We start from the raw sequence: 15,460 nt of genomic DNA, 5'->3' as shown, positions 1-15,460 counted from the left end.
GAAACCTGAAAGAGCTGAATTAGTTAAAGAGAAAACAAAATTGGTGCTTCTATCAGCCTTACAATCAAGGTTTATAGATGGAATGGATCTAATCCGCATTCCATTTGGTGTGAAATGATGTGCGAGGCACAGGCAAAATAATAATCAGAACCTTGCAAGCTTGAATTACTAAGTATCAGTGTCTTGAAACATAGCAATACCATAAAGACACGCATTATTTAAAAAAAAGTCCTACCTTAGAGTAAGATTGATCTTACTCTCATATTGGCATGGTAAAAATGAAGCTACGGCCAGTTAGTCCATTAGCATAAAGACTGGAAGTGGGCAAATAGCTAGCCTACTTTTCAATCAGTACAAAAATCAAAGTGTACAAACAAGAAGTTGCAGTTTCATGGGGAGTTATGGGCTTCACTATTTATTGGCTGGGTGCAGTGAAGAGCTATTGGTAGGTACAGTCAATTCCATTACTTTTGGACAGAGCCAAGCTAGCGAAGCTAATCATCCTCTGGCTGCAGCTTCATATGGCTCTTCTCATTTAACTCTTGTTGCAAAATCAAATAACTACATTTCCCAAAGCATTGAACATTCCTTTGAATTGCAAAAATACACTTTATTTGATAAAAACGTTTTTTGAAATGGAAAAAAACTACTTTAAGAGAATTGTAATTTCAGTTTTCATGACACTGCGTATAACTTCCAAAACCTCTGAAACTGTAAACCTAGGCTACTCTCTACAGTTCAGGATGTTGCCGTGACTTTTGCTCAATGCATGCTGGGAAGATAGGATGGTGTCCTCATCAACCTGAAAAGTAATAGGTGGTTGGAGCCAGCAGATGTACGGATAGGAGGGGGTTGTTGAACTCAACTAAAAGCCATCCAGACCAGTACCTCTACAACCCTTGTCCTCAGCCAGCACTCAGGACCCTGCTGGCATTCGTTCCTTTTAACCATGTAATCAGTGACTATTTTACACCTGGGGTGCGGAAAGGATGCAATTCCACCTAACTGCCACGTAAGACCGGCAGGCGCCAGCATATGCTGAGTTGTAGAAGTTAAATCTACGAGCCATCTGATTAAAGGTGAGGAACTGAAGTGTATTTATAGAGAGCATGCTTCATATTCTGCACAGGCGTCCATTACGCCAACATGGGGGGGGGGACCCTGTAAGTCTTTGTCCCACCACTTAACTACTCTTTCATCTATTTCTTTGGTTCAGTAATTTTCACTGGTGTATTTTTAACAGGCACCGTGTTTTCTTGAAGGAAAGAAAAGTTGTGTAATGTACTACCTTCCTGTTATCAAGAACAGAATCTGAAATGAAGAAAAGTAATGGTCCACCCATCCCTTGCAAATCAACGACATGACTGTGAGATCCTGGAGCATGACGGACACGCTGGCTAAATCCCAGGAGGACTTCCCCTTCGATGGTCGGTGTCATGGAAACATTCGATAATTTGTCTGCCACGTTGGCCACTGGTGGAAAGCTCATAATTACGAGTGCATTGTGATTACACCGAAGTCTGGATTAAAAGACAACAGGTCTTTTATTCTCTCCTCTGTCAGCTAATGGACTTGACTCATCTTCCAAAACTGAGAATTCAATTGATTTCTTTACCTTTCTTCTTCTCAGGTATCAAATTGGCCGTGTGTGTGAGGATCAATGAGATTGAATAAAAATAAAAAAGGGAAAAAAAACCTGCCTACGGAGCTTTAAGCTCACAGCTTGCAACCTTGACGAACTGATTCGGTGGAAGAACACTTTCATGTGGTATGAAAGACACCATCTGGAAACGCACAGCGGAAAAACACAGATAAAAAGCGTTTTAGTAAAATAAAGCTTCATGTCACAGCAATGGGGAACACTTAGGACCAAATGTGGCCACATTAGGTGACTAAATAAGGCGGCAGGCTAAATCTCGTACTCCAACACTATGCGGGTAAACATTATGTTGAAAAATGAGGGGGATTATGTAAACCCTTTGCACAGCTGAACGCCGTCTGCAATATTCTGCCTCAACAAGCAAATCCTACAAATGCTCTTCTTTTACTCCCGTGTGTTTGTTTACTTATTTAGTTTCTGGCTCGAAGATTTAGTCTTGTCTCAACTTTTAACAGCACAGTGCAAACCCTGCAGCGCTGGAGACTCTGTTACAGAGAAACAAAAAAGACATGTTTAAGGTCACAGATGTGGAATTACAATGATGTTATCTCTAATTAAGCCAAATTGTCCTTTCCGAGTTGCCATTAACAGTGGAATGCCGTAGCGAACTGGACGAGTTTGCCAATCTCCACAGGGGTTATGAGCCTTCAGCTTGCAAAATTAATATCTGCACCTTTTTAAATTGACATAGACTGTATGCATACACACCAGGGCCACTTAAATGGGTCAAACAATACCCCAGAATCAGACAGATCTTTAGCTCTAATGAGGACTTCTATATCCAAACTAAAGAGCTTGAAAACTGCTCCAGACAAAGAGGATTTAAAGAGACCTGGATTAAACATTGTCTATTATGAGTTCAGAGTCACTCTTCTGAGTTTACTTTTTTCTGAGCTGTCGTCACTAGTTTTGTTGGGTAAACATTTTATATGGGCTTGTTACTACAAACGTCCCCTTTTACTTAAGGTATAGTCATTTGAGCCAATGTTGATATAACATTATTGATTTGTGCAGCTTTAATTTGCTATCTGGTTGATTTTGCAGGCAATTTACATCTCTCTCTCTCTCTCTCTCTCTCTCTCTCTCTCCTCTCTCTCTCTCTCTCTCTCTCTCTCTCTCTCTCTCTCTATATATATATATATATATATATATATATATATATATATATATATATATATATATATATATATATATATCAAAGTGCCACAAACACCTTTCACCTTTATATGACCAAAATGTCATGACTCACTAATGCTTAAGTTAGTGGTGCTGATGCTGCAGCTTCTCACCCCCCCCCCCCATTCTCTCGTACTGGTGTGCTGCTACTCTCGGGGACCCCTCCCGCAGCAGCATGCAACCCGACCTGCAGGTGAACAGTTCAGCCGTTTCCCCTGCGTCCTTCCGCACACTCCGGGCGGATCGTTTGCGGATGGAGCGAAGTTGCCTGTAGGTTTAAGGATTCACATACGGAACGCGGTCCCGCATCGCGTCCAGGAGAGCTCGTGCGGATATATGAAGGCGGACGAGAGGATGATTTGGATGGGCACAAAAGGTGAGCTGTCGGTCGTGGTTTATTCCTTTTGTTTTGTCGCCACAGAAGTCATCCATTCCTGGTTGTTATCGTCCCTTCTGAGCCAGATTCTGTGTGGGAATACTCAGAGCAGGAAAGGACAGAGTGGGCTGCCAGTAATATAAAATAGTTAATTTGTCATACACAACCACTTTCCTACATTCTTCTCTTTTGTGGTCTATGACTTTTAGTTATTCAGTTGTTTTTAATTTGCCAATTATTTTCTTGATTAATCGAATAGTCAGAAAAATGCCCATGGAGATTTTTCCAGAGCCCAAACGTGACCTCTTCAAAAGTCTTCACATTAATTAAAGATGCTGCAACCGCAGAGTGATTGGCATCATAATTGGCATAATGATTGGTATAATACAAAATTTAAAGCATGAATCAATTATTAATGTTCTGTTGATTTATTTAACTGGCTAAACGCTGCAGCTCTAAACTTTTTTTGCTTATGATTAATCTACTGGGTGTTTTGTAGCACTTTTAAAGCAGTTATTTAGAACAGTTTGACAGGCTAAACAGTTGCGTATTTTGAAATAAATAATAGAGTTGTGTAATTTAATTAGGCTATACTATAAATATTGCAGGAGTTTGAATTGTTGTATCTCAGTGTAATATATTGAATACTGCAATGAACTTTAATGCTATAACTTCAGAGAGACAAACACGGCTGATAGATGGATTGAAAACATTATTGTGAGCTAAAGCAAGAAGTAATCAGCTTGTATTATATTGGTGGGAAGTATGGGCGAGGAGTATGGATTATATAACATGAATAGATTAAGTGAAACTTTTTCCAGCAGTTACTAGTTATTGTGTGCAGATGATTGTATCTAATGTGGTTTACAGTTTATTTTTAGAGCATGTAACGCCTTTACCTGTTCTTACTGTTTATCTTGCTGTCTGTTTTTGCTCATGATAATCCCTTTCACTCCGTGTGACTGTAAAGCTCATCTGGATTTGGGTTTGAGTGGGTTTTAGTGCCAGCAGGGCGAGTAGATTATTTTTAAAACTAGTTGAGAAAATAAGGAGAATCATTTCTATTTTCCCTCTTCCTTGTGTCCTCCCTCTCTCTGTGTCTGTCCTCAGTTCACTATCAGACGCTTGTAAATCGGACATGTGTACACCCAGTGAGACAGTAACCTGAGACCCCATCCTGAAGGAACACCAGGATGCGTCCCATTTCCTCGCAGCCTTTAGGCAAGACCATTGTCGGAGGCAGCCGATGGAACCCTGCCGGTGCAGCCTTGCTGCTCTCCCTGTGTCTTGGCTTCCCTCCCTCTTTGGCCACTTGCCCGCCCTGCTGCCTTTGTGCCAGTGATATAATTTCCTGCAGTGGGTGCAATCTGTCCATGCTGCCCTCTGATCTCCCAGGCTATGCCACCCGGTTGGACCTGAGCCACAATACCCTCACTGTCCTGCCCGTGGACTGGATTTCCCGGCCTTTTGACCGGCTTGCTACGCTGGTTCTCAGCCGCAACTCCATCAGCCGGATTGAGGTGGACGCCTTCACTGTGACTCCACACCTCCTCCATCTAGACCTCTCTTCCAACCGACTAACGGCACTGAACTCGTCCATCTTCGCCGGGTTGGAAGAACTGAAAGAGCTGCTGCTGTTTGGCAACCAGATTGTCCAGATTAACCCAGGGGCCTTCAGCGATCTTTACAGCCTGCAGAGGATCTACTTCTCCGGGAACAGACTGACGGCTTTCCCCCTGGGGCTTTACTGGGAACCTGGAGGGCCTCGTAATCTGACCTTTCTCGATCTGTCATACAACAAGCTCTCCGAAGTGCCCATCCAGAGCCTGCTGTCACTCACCCGGCATGGTGGAATTTATTTGCAGGAAAACCCTTTGGTCTGTGACTGCGCTTTACTCGCCTTGCTGGAGTACTGGATGTGGAAACAGTATCGCCCACTAGTGGATTTTAGAGGTGAATACCCATGTAGAGACAGTTCAGGACCAGAATATGAATGTAGCCAGGAGGTAGTGTCAGATATGCCCCGTGAGGCACAGACTTACCAAGTGGACCCTGGGAAATGGCTAACAGTGCCATGTCCAGGGTTGGCCACTCAAGGCCAGGAGGGGCTGGCATTGTTCTGGGTTACCCCAAGGACTGTGGTGAATTCATCAACCAATGATCCGATTGCCCACCTAATAGTTTTCCCCAATGGCACCCTTGAAATCCGGGGAGCCCTGATGGAGGATTCTGGCATGTATTGGTGCGTGGCAGCCCGGCGTCGCCACTACGACCCCAACGAGTCTCTGGTGGTCAATGTGGTGGTCGGAAACCTAAGCACAGCCTCCACCGGTGGCTTGGCACGGGGCAGCGGTGCCGAGCATTTCAACACAGCATTCACCACCCTGGCCTCCTGTGTGGTCAGCATTATTCTGGTGCTGCTGTACCTCTACCTCACCCCCTGCCGATGCCGGGAAAACCGGGGCGGGGGATCGAGAGGGTGCGGCGGGCGAGCCTTCATCCTCTGCTCAGACCCCACAGAGGTAGAGTCAGGACAGCGGCGGTCAAATGGAAAGAGGGTGGCTTTCTTAGAGCCTCAGGTAGAGGACTCTGATATTGGCGGTCCAAAGACACCAGCAATGAATTTGGGTCACATTACCACTGAGGGAATTCTCAAAAATGGAAGTAGGACAGTGGGACAGACCCTCACGGACACAGCTCATATCACATAGCAAGAAAATTACCTTTTGCACATTCCTGTATTCTTACAGTGTTTTGTTTTCACTGTCTTGTTTCAGGACACAATGAGAAAATCCATTTGATGTGAAGTAGTGTACTGTGATTCTCGTGGAGTAGTTATGCACTCTAGGGGTTTGGGTGTTTGGTCTGAAGCAGAAAATGCAGTCCTTTCGTAGGCAGAATTTCAATTATGTCTCTACTGTAAGTGGTTTCTGTTTTTTACATTAAGAGCTTATACAATTTCACTGTTGCCGCGGGGAATTGTGATTGCAAAGATCATATAAACGCTGGTGGTGTTTTTAATTGGGCCGAGTGAAATATTCCCACCTGATTTGATAAACTGCTAGAGGCATTGATGGCTATTATACAGTATATGCCTTGTGAATACTGCCATCACAGTGACCCCGTGTTATTTTTAACCACCTGTCTCGTACTGCGGATCATTTTAAAACATGTCAGTAAAATGTGTGAAATTACCTGAACTTTGATGTTCGCAAGTCACACACTTTCTTCAAATTATATAAATCAAATATAACCTGTGAAGGTTCCCTTATCAAAAACAAAGAAACACTACAACGTGAGACAGTGTAGACTATTGTGTCGCTACAAAATGTTAACTTTTGTGTTTATTTGATGAACTCAAATGTGCTGGAATATGTGGTTTCTCTTAAAGGGGTTGTTCACTGAAATTACGTATATAATCTATTTCCCCCTTTACCATAAAGTATCTAGGTATGCAGATTTTGTATTTTATTTGCTATGGTTTTGAGATATCAGTCTTGGAGATTTCTGTCTCCACCCCAGAACAATGGAGGGGAATGAAATTTTGTTGGTGTTCTTCATAGCACTGAATATTACATTTAAACTTTTCTTTTGTTTTTTTTTTACTTACAATGGGTCAAATTACTTTATACAGGAAAGGAGTCACTGTAAGTGAGAAACAAACTAAGAATCGTAACCCACTTCTACAGTTCTCCTCAATGCCCTGGAGCTCATTGTTTTGGTTTTTACCACCCAGAACTTTATTGTTTTGGTTCAGTCCCACCACTCTCATCGACCCTGTTTCCAGCTGCAGAGGGCTGCTGTTTTCAGCGAAAAGTGATAATAATTCCAATGTATAACTAGCTTGTGAAAAATGTCAAACATCTATATAAACACCTATATATATTTCTTTGCATGGGGAGACAAACAATTACAAATTAATGCTACTTGTCTCCTGTATGGTGTGTAGGCAGTTGAGTGCTAATATACCCACTGTACACTATCTGCTCAGCACCAAATGGCAGAGCGTTTAGCAGCAAAAGAGAGAGAGCTAAAAAAAAGAGTGATTATTGAACGTCACAGGCAACTAACAAAAGTTACGTAGCAATATTACGCTAAAATAGGTCAACGTTGACTTGGTTTTACATGGGACCCGAGCAGCAGTCTCCTAAGTTAAAGTCCCATGTTTGTTTGACCCATCAAACCTACGCTTCATCTGATAATAATGACACAGATTGGATTACATTAGAGTTAGTTGAATACAGACACTATAGGTGCCTTGGTGCGTTGGTTTCAGACCCCGAGGGCCACTGACCTAGCGTGGGTATATGACGAGTCTGGCGTGAGATCGGTTTGGCTAAGCACATATTCCACAGAGCTCACTCTGAACAGTTTTCTTTGAACAGTGTGTGTTGTGGATTATCTGGGTAACAGGGGCACATGTTGCTGTTGAATTTTTTACATGCCATTTTTCGGTGCTGTGAGGCCTGAAAGAAAATTCATTTCCCGTATTTGAATCGGGTTAGAGGCAAATACAAATGATCCTGATAATGAGCCTGAAATGATATTGTGAAAATTACTATGATTCCAAAATTCAAAGGAGTGAGGTATTCCTGTGGCAGCAGCTACTGTTTAACTGCCGTAATTTCAGCACTATATTAAAAAAGTAGCACCTTTTGACTATTCAGTCCACAGTTCTCCAAAGGTTTGGCCGAGTTGTGGTCTAGACAAGCCAACCTGGAGCTGGTTTCGATTGACACTTGAGCAGGCTGGACACTTGTCAACTTGATCTTTGTTCATCCTGTCAGACATGGACTTCCGTTCTCAAGCTCCACCTTGTTACACGACGGCTTTACAAAACAGCAGATTCACAGAGGAATGGATCCTTATTGGTTCAGACAGGAGGGGAGTTTGGGCTCTGCGATGAGGCCCGAGTCAGCCCAGATTAGTGTCACAGAAATCTGATGGAGGGTTGCCAGCTCGCCCCAAGCCCTCCATGACCCACATTCCTCTGTCCACCCTCTGATTGTTTTATATATGTGTGGAATCATTTCCAAGGTGTTGAGAGTCTCTGTAAATTCTCCATGGCCTTGTCCACGCTAGCACTGTCTGAATAGTAACTTCTTCTATGTTTTCTGTTCTAAAAGCAGGTTGAATTTTAAGTAGAGCAGTTAAGGTAAAGCTTTGTCATGACTACAATGGTGATGATATTTGCAGGTATGAAATAAAATGTTTAAATTTGGAGGATGAGTGTGTTCTTTTCTCCCTACAAATGAATGTAACGACAAAACTCATATCTGACATGTATCAAGTTTCATCATGTTTGGCTCTCCTCTTGGGATCTGGTCCAATCTTTTTTTTTTGTATTACTCTGAGCTAAAATGAAAAGAGGCAGTTTGGGTGAAAAATTAAAAGTAGTGTTACATCAGAAGGATTTAAGGATGACAAATAACCTCTTAGTGGGTCAACAAATCGCATTTTCAAAAATCCTCTTACAAGCCTTTTTGATGGTTAGTAAAGGAAAAAAGAAAAGAAGCAAAAACATTTTAAAACGTTCTTTTTCTTGTGCACTTGTTGGTCAGAGCTCGTCAGAGTGGAAGGATATTTGATGTGAACGTACACTAATTTCAGAGTGTTGTAATGGCAGTGAGGACACGAGGCATCATGCTTTCAGAGGCCGTGGCCAATGGCAGGTGTTGAACAGAGACTTCAGGTGGTGATGGACCCCACTGGGACTAATTTAAGCGTCCCTCGCCTCCCTCCTGACAAGGTTCTTTTCACAGGTCAAGCCGGTGACATTTGGAGTGTCGCAGGTGTTGTCAGTCCAGGCGACAGAACTAACTACAGATTTCCCCATTCCAGTCAGTAACTTGGTCACTTCCCTGAATAATATTATTTTGACTGCAACAATTTATAGCATTTGTAGCAGAAATGGCACACCATTGGAACAATCCATTGATATTACGTAAATAAACCTGAGGATGTCATTCATTATTTCATGGCGTGCTAAAATACAAAACGTTTATGACTGAAAACTTGCATTACGAACTGGCCACACTGGAAGGCGGAGTGAAAAGCTGACAGTCAAATAAAGAATAACGGGGCACTTTTTCCAAACAGCCTCTACTAGAAGACATTTATAAGCTTACACTCGGTTGTTCACATGAAAAGTGACAGTAACAGTGTGAAGAATGGAAAAAAAAGAGAGCTGGAGAGAAGTTCAAACCCTGATTACTTTCTCACCTCTATTTACCGGACTGATCACTGCATGAAGTAGGTGTTAACAGATTGTCAGTTTCAAAAAGTTACAGAAATAGTTGGAAGTAGCCTCCCCAGTTCAGGCGTCAGAAAGTTGTGGGGGCAGGAGGTTCAAAGCTATTTGATCATCCAACAAGCACTTCTCAGGGAGTATATTGGAACAAAAGATGCTATCAAGTTGGATTATGGGAATTGAGGATGCAGTGTTTGAGCTTGACCCATACTACTCTTAATTACTGCTGTTTTTTTATTAAATCTGTCTTTTCCCAACTTAATGAAAATACATTATGAAACTGCTGGAGTACCCCTTTAATATTTTATTGGTTACTTTGAAAGTATGTTTAAGCCCTTACTACATCAGAGACCCTCTTGTCCCCGCATGAGGGGGCAAGAGGTATCTTTGGCTAAAGATGTATCATGGAAATTGTAGGATCCAGTGTTTCTGAAGCTTGAGCCATACTAGGGACGAAGAGTCAGGGTGTGACTGACTTTGACCAAAGAAGAAAATCTTTTTTTTATCACTCTTTATCACTACTTCATGGTAGTGCAATTTACATTTCTTTAGTAGTACCTTAAATGTAATTAACTTTTATGCATGCATTATGTATACAGTGTATATATATATATATATATATATATATATTTATATATATATATATATATATATATATATATATGTATATGTATATATATGTACTAAATGTAAGTTAATATGTATCCTATTCTGATATACTTTTGCAGCAGAAAGCCAAAAGCTTCTGTCTTTTGTCTCGTTACAATGGCAACACTTTTGCACTCTGAGCATATGTCAAAAACAAAATAAATTAACATAGTTCAAATAATGTTAGTGTTGTTGAGAAACATTTTCATGTATCTACATTCAGCATTGTGATTGTTTAGGAAACAATGTTTTGTGTGTTTATTTACACAAATTTGATGGAACAAAAATCTGTCTGTCTGTTTTTTTATTTTTATTTTTATTGATGACACAGTTTCAATACTTTCACCAAATATTGGGGTTTATAGACTTACATAACATTTTAGATGAAGTTGTACAAATTTCAGGGATATGAAGCATTTGAAGATACATTACATTACGGTCATTTTTTTTTTTTTCATCAACACATACATACATCAACAAATGACATCACAATGAACAGAAATACCAATGAAGGCACTGGTGGACCATTCCGATTGCAGAGTCCAAATGGTTTTTACGTTAAAATTCAGTAAATCATAATATCATTGTTGTAGTTTTAAAAACAGCACTGTAGTAATACTGGTAGCAGTGGTTGTAGCACTAGTTGTGTACACTAGCTGTAATAATAGCAGTTTATACAATTCTTAGTACTCTTTAGTTTATATAACAATATTAGTTATAATAGTTACACAATTATCCTGAAACCTGCAAAAAAAATGAATACACAAATAAAGTGTTACACCACAGAGGCGTTTAATCTCTTCTGTGCCCAATAGGACTGGAGTCATTTCCTCACTATCCATAATTCAAATGCTGGAGGAGAGTAATGGATGTGTGGGTTGTAGCTGAAATAGGAACATTAATATGAACACGTTGCAGACAATGGGGCCCATTTAGAAAATTGTTTAATTAACATGATTTTATCAAGGCTGGCCTCTCAACTGTATGGTCCATCCGCCGTGTTCTGACAGTTGGATCCTGCAGATCTACTGTTTCTGAAGCAAAAGTTACTTACCTTTCATTCTCCTTTGAGATTATTGCATTAGCTCTCCATTTGGAGCCAAAAGTCAAATTATAGCACATACTGTCAAAATGATGTAAGATCCTTTCAAATATTCTCACAACATGCATCAAGAATGAATAGTTGGATGGAGACTTCGTCTTATCACAACACATGACAGTGCTGGAAGTGTATTTGAAGCATGTGCAGCCCCTGTTGGGATTATAGTGCTGGTGCTTCACCTTGTTCCCTTTATACATGCTCTTAAAGCTGCTGACATGCATAGAACATCCATTAAACATGCATTTGTATTTGCATTTGTTTCATTTTTGATAACCACTGAAAAAACATTCGCAGTAAGGAAATATTATTTACTCTATAAAAAATGTAACAGATAAATAATTGAAACCAGCAGATTTATGAGAGGTAGAATGTATGGCGTACTTGCAGCTTCTTATGGGCGTCATGCTCTACAGAGCATGTGCCATATATTACAGAGGAAACGGTGATAACACGGACAGAAATCCTATTATCTGCAGGATGAAATATATCTAGCGCATATGAGTTTTGTAATAACTGTGAGAAGCTTCTGCTCGACGGTGTACGGGCAGCGTCAATAAGGTGGAAACGTGTTTGAGGATTAGAGTGGGAGAGTTTATTACTTCCAGCAGGGTTTTGTCGTGCATTCAAGATGGACTTTCTACCTCACTTTTTCTCATAAATTAAAAGACAGTATTTTCAGTATTTGTCATATTCCACCGTATTCCTTAAAAATATTGGTTTTGCATGTTGCATTGAACATTTTTATCAACTTCCTTTAGTTGTTCAGAAAATAAAGATGTTGTTTCAATAGCCCCACAAAAAGGAAGCGTGTAAAAAATGACCAATAAGCTTTTCATTTTTATCAGTTATTTATATCAGGTACATACAATATTTACTGTGAGCCACACTCCAGTTAGCGTTGTTGCTCGGCTAAGTTGATTTACACAGCAAGACCGATTTACATTTGAAGCAGCCATGAGAAATTGAATCAACCCAGTTGGAGGTGTTTTGGCAGTAGAATGAATAAAACACATAAATAATAAATTAATAAACTACTTATTGCGTAGAAATGATTAGTTTATGCAAGATTATGATGACAGAACGTTCCCATGATATCCACATTGATGTTTAAGTTGTTTCGTCCCATATGTATTGCGCTGGTCGTCACCTATATGTCAGTATTTGGCCCAACAATGACAAAAAAACTCGATAACTACGGTCATCTTAATGCTATTTTTAGAGTCTGTCATTTCCTGGCAAATGATACAAAATGTTGATGACTCATCCTTCATTTGGGGTTGTATACCAATTAAAGCTTTTTAATACAGACATCTAGAAGAAGCCTACCATTGGGATGCACTGCCGGTTTCGGGTCTAGGCTCTATATGTCACTCCAAAAACGACTTCTTCATGGTTTTCTTCTTCCTCCATTTAATCACTGTCCAATTCGTCTGTAAAATCCGCGGGGCTAGGCAATGGCGAGGAGTCCCTGACAAGAAATGATAAATGGACTTGTACTTGTATAATGCCTTTCTAGTCTTCCAACCGCTCAAAGTGCTTTAACGCTACATGTCATCCACCCATTCATACACTGATGGCAGGGGCTACCATGCAAGGTGCCACCATTCATAGACCGATGGCACAGCCTTCGGTAGCAATTTGAGGTGTCTTACCCAAAGGACACAGCTACATGGACTAGAGGAGCCGGGGAGCGGCGCTGTTCAATCAAGTTTAAATAGAACTCTGATAACATGGGAAAGTTAACAAAACAAATTTCATTTTTGACCCACGTATGGAGTGTTGGCGCCAATGCACTCTTAAAACACAGAGCAGCCGTGTCCATGACACTGCAATGTGCCTGCATCATGAGTTTTATAGATGAATATATGCAGCCGACAAATTCTGATATGCTGACACAGAAACTGTAAGTGACGTTTTAAGAAGTGCAAAGGTCCTAATCAAAGCGCATGAGCATCATTTTTGCCAGCTTCGACTGATGGAGTGCTCGAGACCATAGCAGTAAGAGCTTAGGAGAGAGAATGGGAGTTCCACCAACTAATAGTTTAAGGGGCATATGAGCGAGAGTGGAGGAGGCAGACAGAGGAGGGAATGTGATTCAGTGCTGAGTGATGTGAGCATTTCGGTGAAGGGATGAGTGTTCAGCCCACAATTAGATAGGGAGGAATGGTAATGTTATGACTGTAGATTAGAGCCAGACTTACCTAATGTTGTAGAATTATCTCTCCAAAGCCACAAAAGAAAGGAGTTGGGACTAGGTGGCAATGATCATGAGCTCATATCGCACTTCATTAAAATGCAGTTTTGAAGCAGTTTTGAAGCCATGTGTTGCAGACAAGTGTTAGAGAATTGACTGGGATTCACAGGATACGCAGAACATTACCTGTGAAATTGCCAATGAAATATCTCTGACTTTAAGGAACAAACGTTCGAGCAGTGGACAGAAAATGGCAGCAGCACCACCACGCTCTAAAGACTTGATGCAAAAACTGACACCATTCAAAAGCATTTTTGTCTCCTTCGAGCGAAAAAGAAGGACTGTAAATCGATTTTTAAAGCTGACACTTCTCATGATCTCATGTGGTTCTTAAGACTGGCTCTGGGGTGTGTGTGTTTTCCAATAATCAAGGTAATGTGACAATACCAGGAAATTTCCTTTAAGCGGCAAAAGAGAGGGTCATGTACTGAGGGCTAATGACTGCCATGAATAAAGCAAGATAATTTGCAATTAAATGCTAATGATGGTGGCGTAATGAAGTGTAGAGGAGCTCAGCGAAATTTCAGGCACAGGAAGCTTGCATGGACGCAATTAAAATTGTTTCATTTCACCTTAGGCTTCCATAGCAGTTACCTCCCCTCCCCTATACTTTACCTTAGGAAGGTAGTATAGGACTATTGCTAGAGATCGCATGCAACGTTTGTCAAGTGACACATTATCACATTATCATCAATCAAGGCCAAGCAGAGACATGAAAAGTCTAGTTGTTTCAGCAGTGAAAGGAAAATGCCAAGTGTGTATTCATGTATTCCTGCGACCAACCTGTGGCTGTTCCACTTAGTCATTATCCAATTTCTTGGTATATATTTAATTGGTGACGCTTAAGCTTTTTAACAAAGCTTTCAATTCCATTCAAACCAAGCAGACATGTTGACAACTAACATGGCTTGTCCTTGAGTACAAGACACTGCGATAGAAAGTGTCATATTCTTCCTTTTCTTTTTCTAAAGCTCTTGCGGCAGCCCACTCGTCTGGCTTCCTGTGCTGCTCTGGGGTTTTCTTCTTGCAGGAGCCTGGGTGGGTCGTCAAAGCAACTGGCTGCACCTGAGGTGGGAGTGGTCCAAGGTACAAAAGGGATGCTCTTCCATAGTAATGAGATGACCAGTTCTTTTAAGGAACGTGACTTGTTCCTCGGTGCAGGGGGTGCACGCTGACCAAGAGTCTGGACAACAGAGTCTGGAGCAACGACTCTCGAAGGTTAACCTGGCTCTTTTGCACAACGGCACATGCATCGGAGCAGGATTTTAGATTTACTCACGCTTGCGATTACAAACTTGTTCCTTTGTAAAAAAAAAAAAAAAAAAAAAAAAAAAAGAAAGAACGACTCATTTACACTACGTTTAAGTTAAGAATTGGTGCATGTAATTGGTGAGAAAAGCTGCACAAATTTGTAGGAGCTGTATCTCCTCTGTATGCCCAAGTGGTTAATTTCAAAGGAGACCAACTAGTTTGTTGATTTCACATAGTGAGGTGGAGAATGTGGATGAAGACAATGTCTAGGGGTTAGCGCTACAGTGCATGCTTTCTATTGGTTTGAGCTTGATTTCCTTTGTGTTGTGCATCTTGGGATGACTTGGTTGGCTAGTGAGACTTTGTTTAGAGGAACCGTTGTGGCACGGTGGTTTAGCGCTCATGTTTGTTCCAGTTTTGTGTTCATCAGGTAGCTGGCATTTTCTAAAGAAAGCACTTCTTGACCTTTGCTTTGTCTGGCTGAAGGCCTGTGTTAGACACTTGTGATGAGCTTTGGTGATCTTTTTAAAATTGGAATGTGTTTGCAGGCGCTGAACCTCACCTCCTGCTGACCACTTCTCACTGTTCTAATCTTAGACCAGCAGGGGTGTTTTGGAAAATGTAAATTAAGACTTAAAGACTTGCGTTCACCAGCTGGCCAGAAACACTCCATGTGAATGCTAACGTTGCTCACTTTTGTGTTGTTGATTTTAGAACTTAATGTGCAATGCATGCTGGTAAAG

The 15,460-nt window shown here is 41.0% G+C and overlaps 1 protein-coding gene across 1 annotated transcript; it reads left to right on the top strand.

Annotated features, from left to right (window-relative positions):
• The first annotated feature begins 4,405 nt into the window (after positions 1-4,405).
• Positions 4,406-5,923, top strand: LOC137877458 (amphoterin-induced protein 2-like). Its single transcript, XM_068717400.1, has one exon. It carries the CDS (start codon positions 4,406-4,408, stop codon positions 5,921-5,923), a length of 1,518 nt encoding a protein of 505 aa, XP_068573501.1.
• The last annotated feature ends 9,537 nt before the right edge of the window (positions 5,924-15,460 follow it).

This window comes from Cebidichthys violaceus, unplaced genomic scaffold (assembly GCF_023349555.1).
Source record: "Cebidichthys violaceus isolate CVI_PGR_0920_01 unplaced genomic scaffold, fCebVio1.0.p SCAF_21, whole genome shotgun sequence".
In the NCBI taxonomy this organism is placed as follows: Eukaryota; Metazoa; Chordata; class Actinopteri; order Perciformes; family Stichaeidae; genus Cebidichthys; species Cebidichthys violaceus.
Note: the sequence above shows the minus strand (reverse complement) of the source record. Positions and strands in the feature narration are given on the sequence as shown.

What these genes read in the sequence shown, in the direction of transcription:
- LOC137877458 (XM_068717400.1), top strand. Translation starts at nt 4,406, where the DNA reads ATGCGTCCCATTTCCTCGCAGCCTTTAGGCAAGACCATTGTCGGAGGC.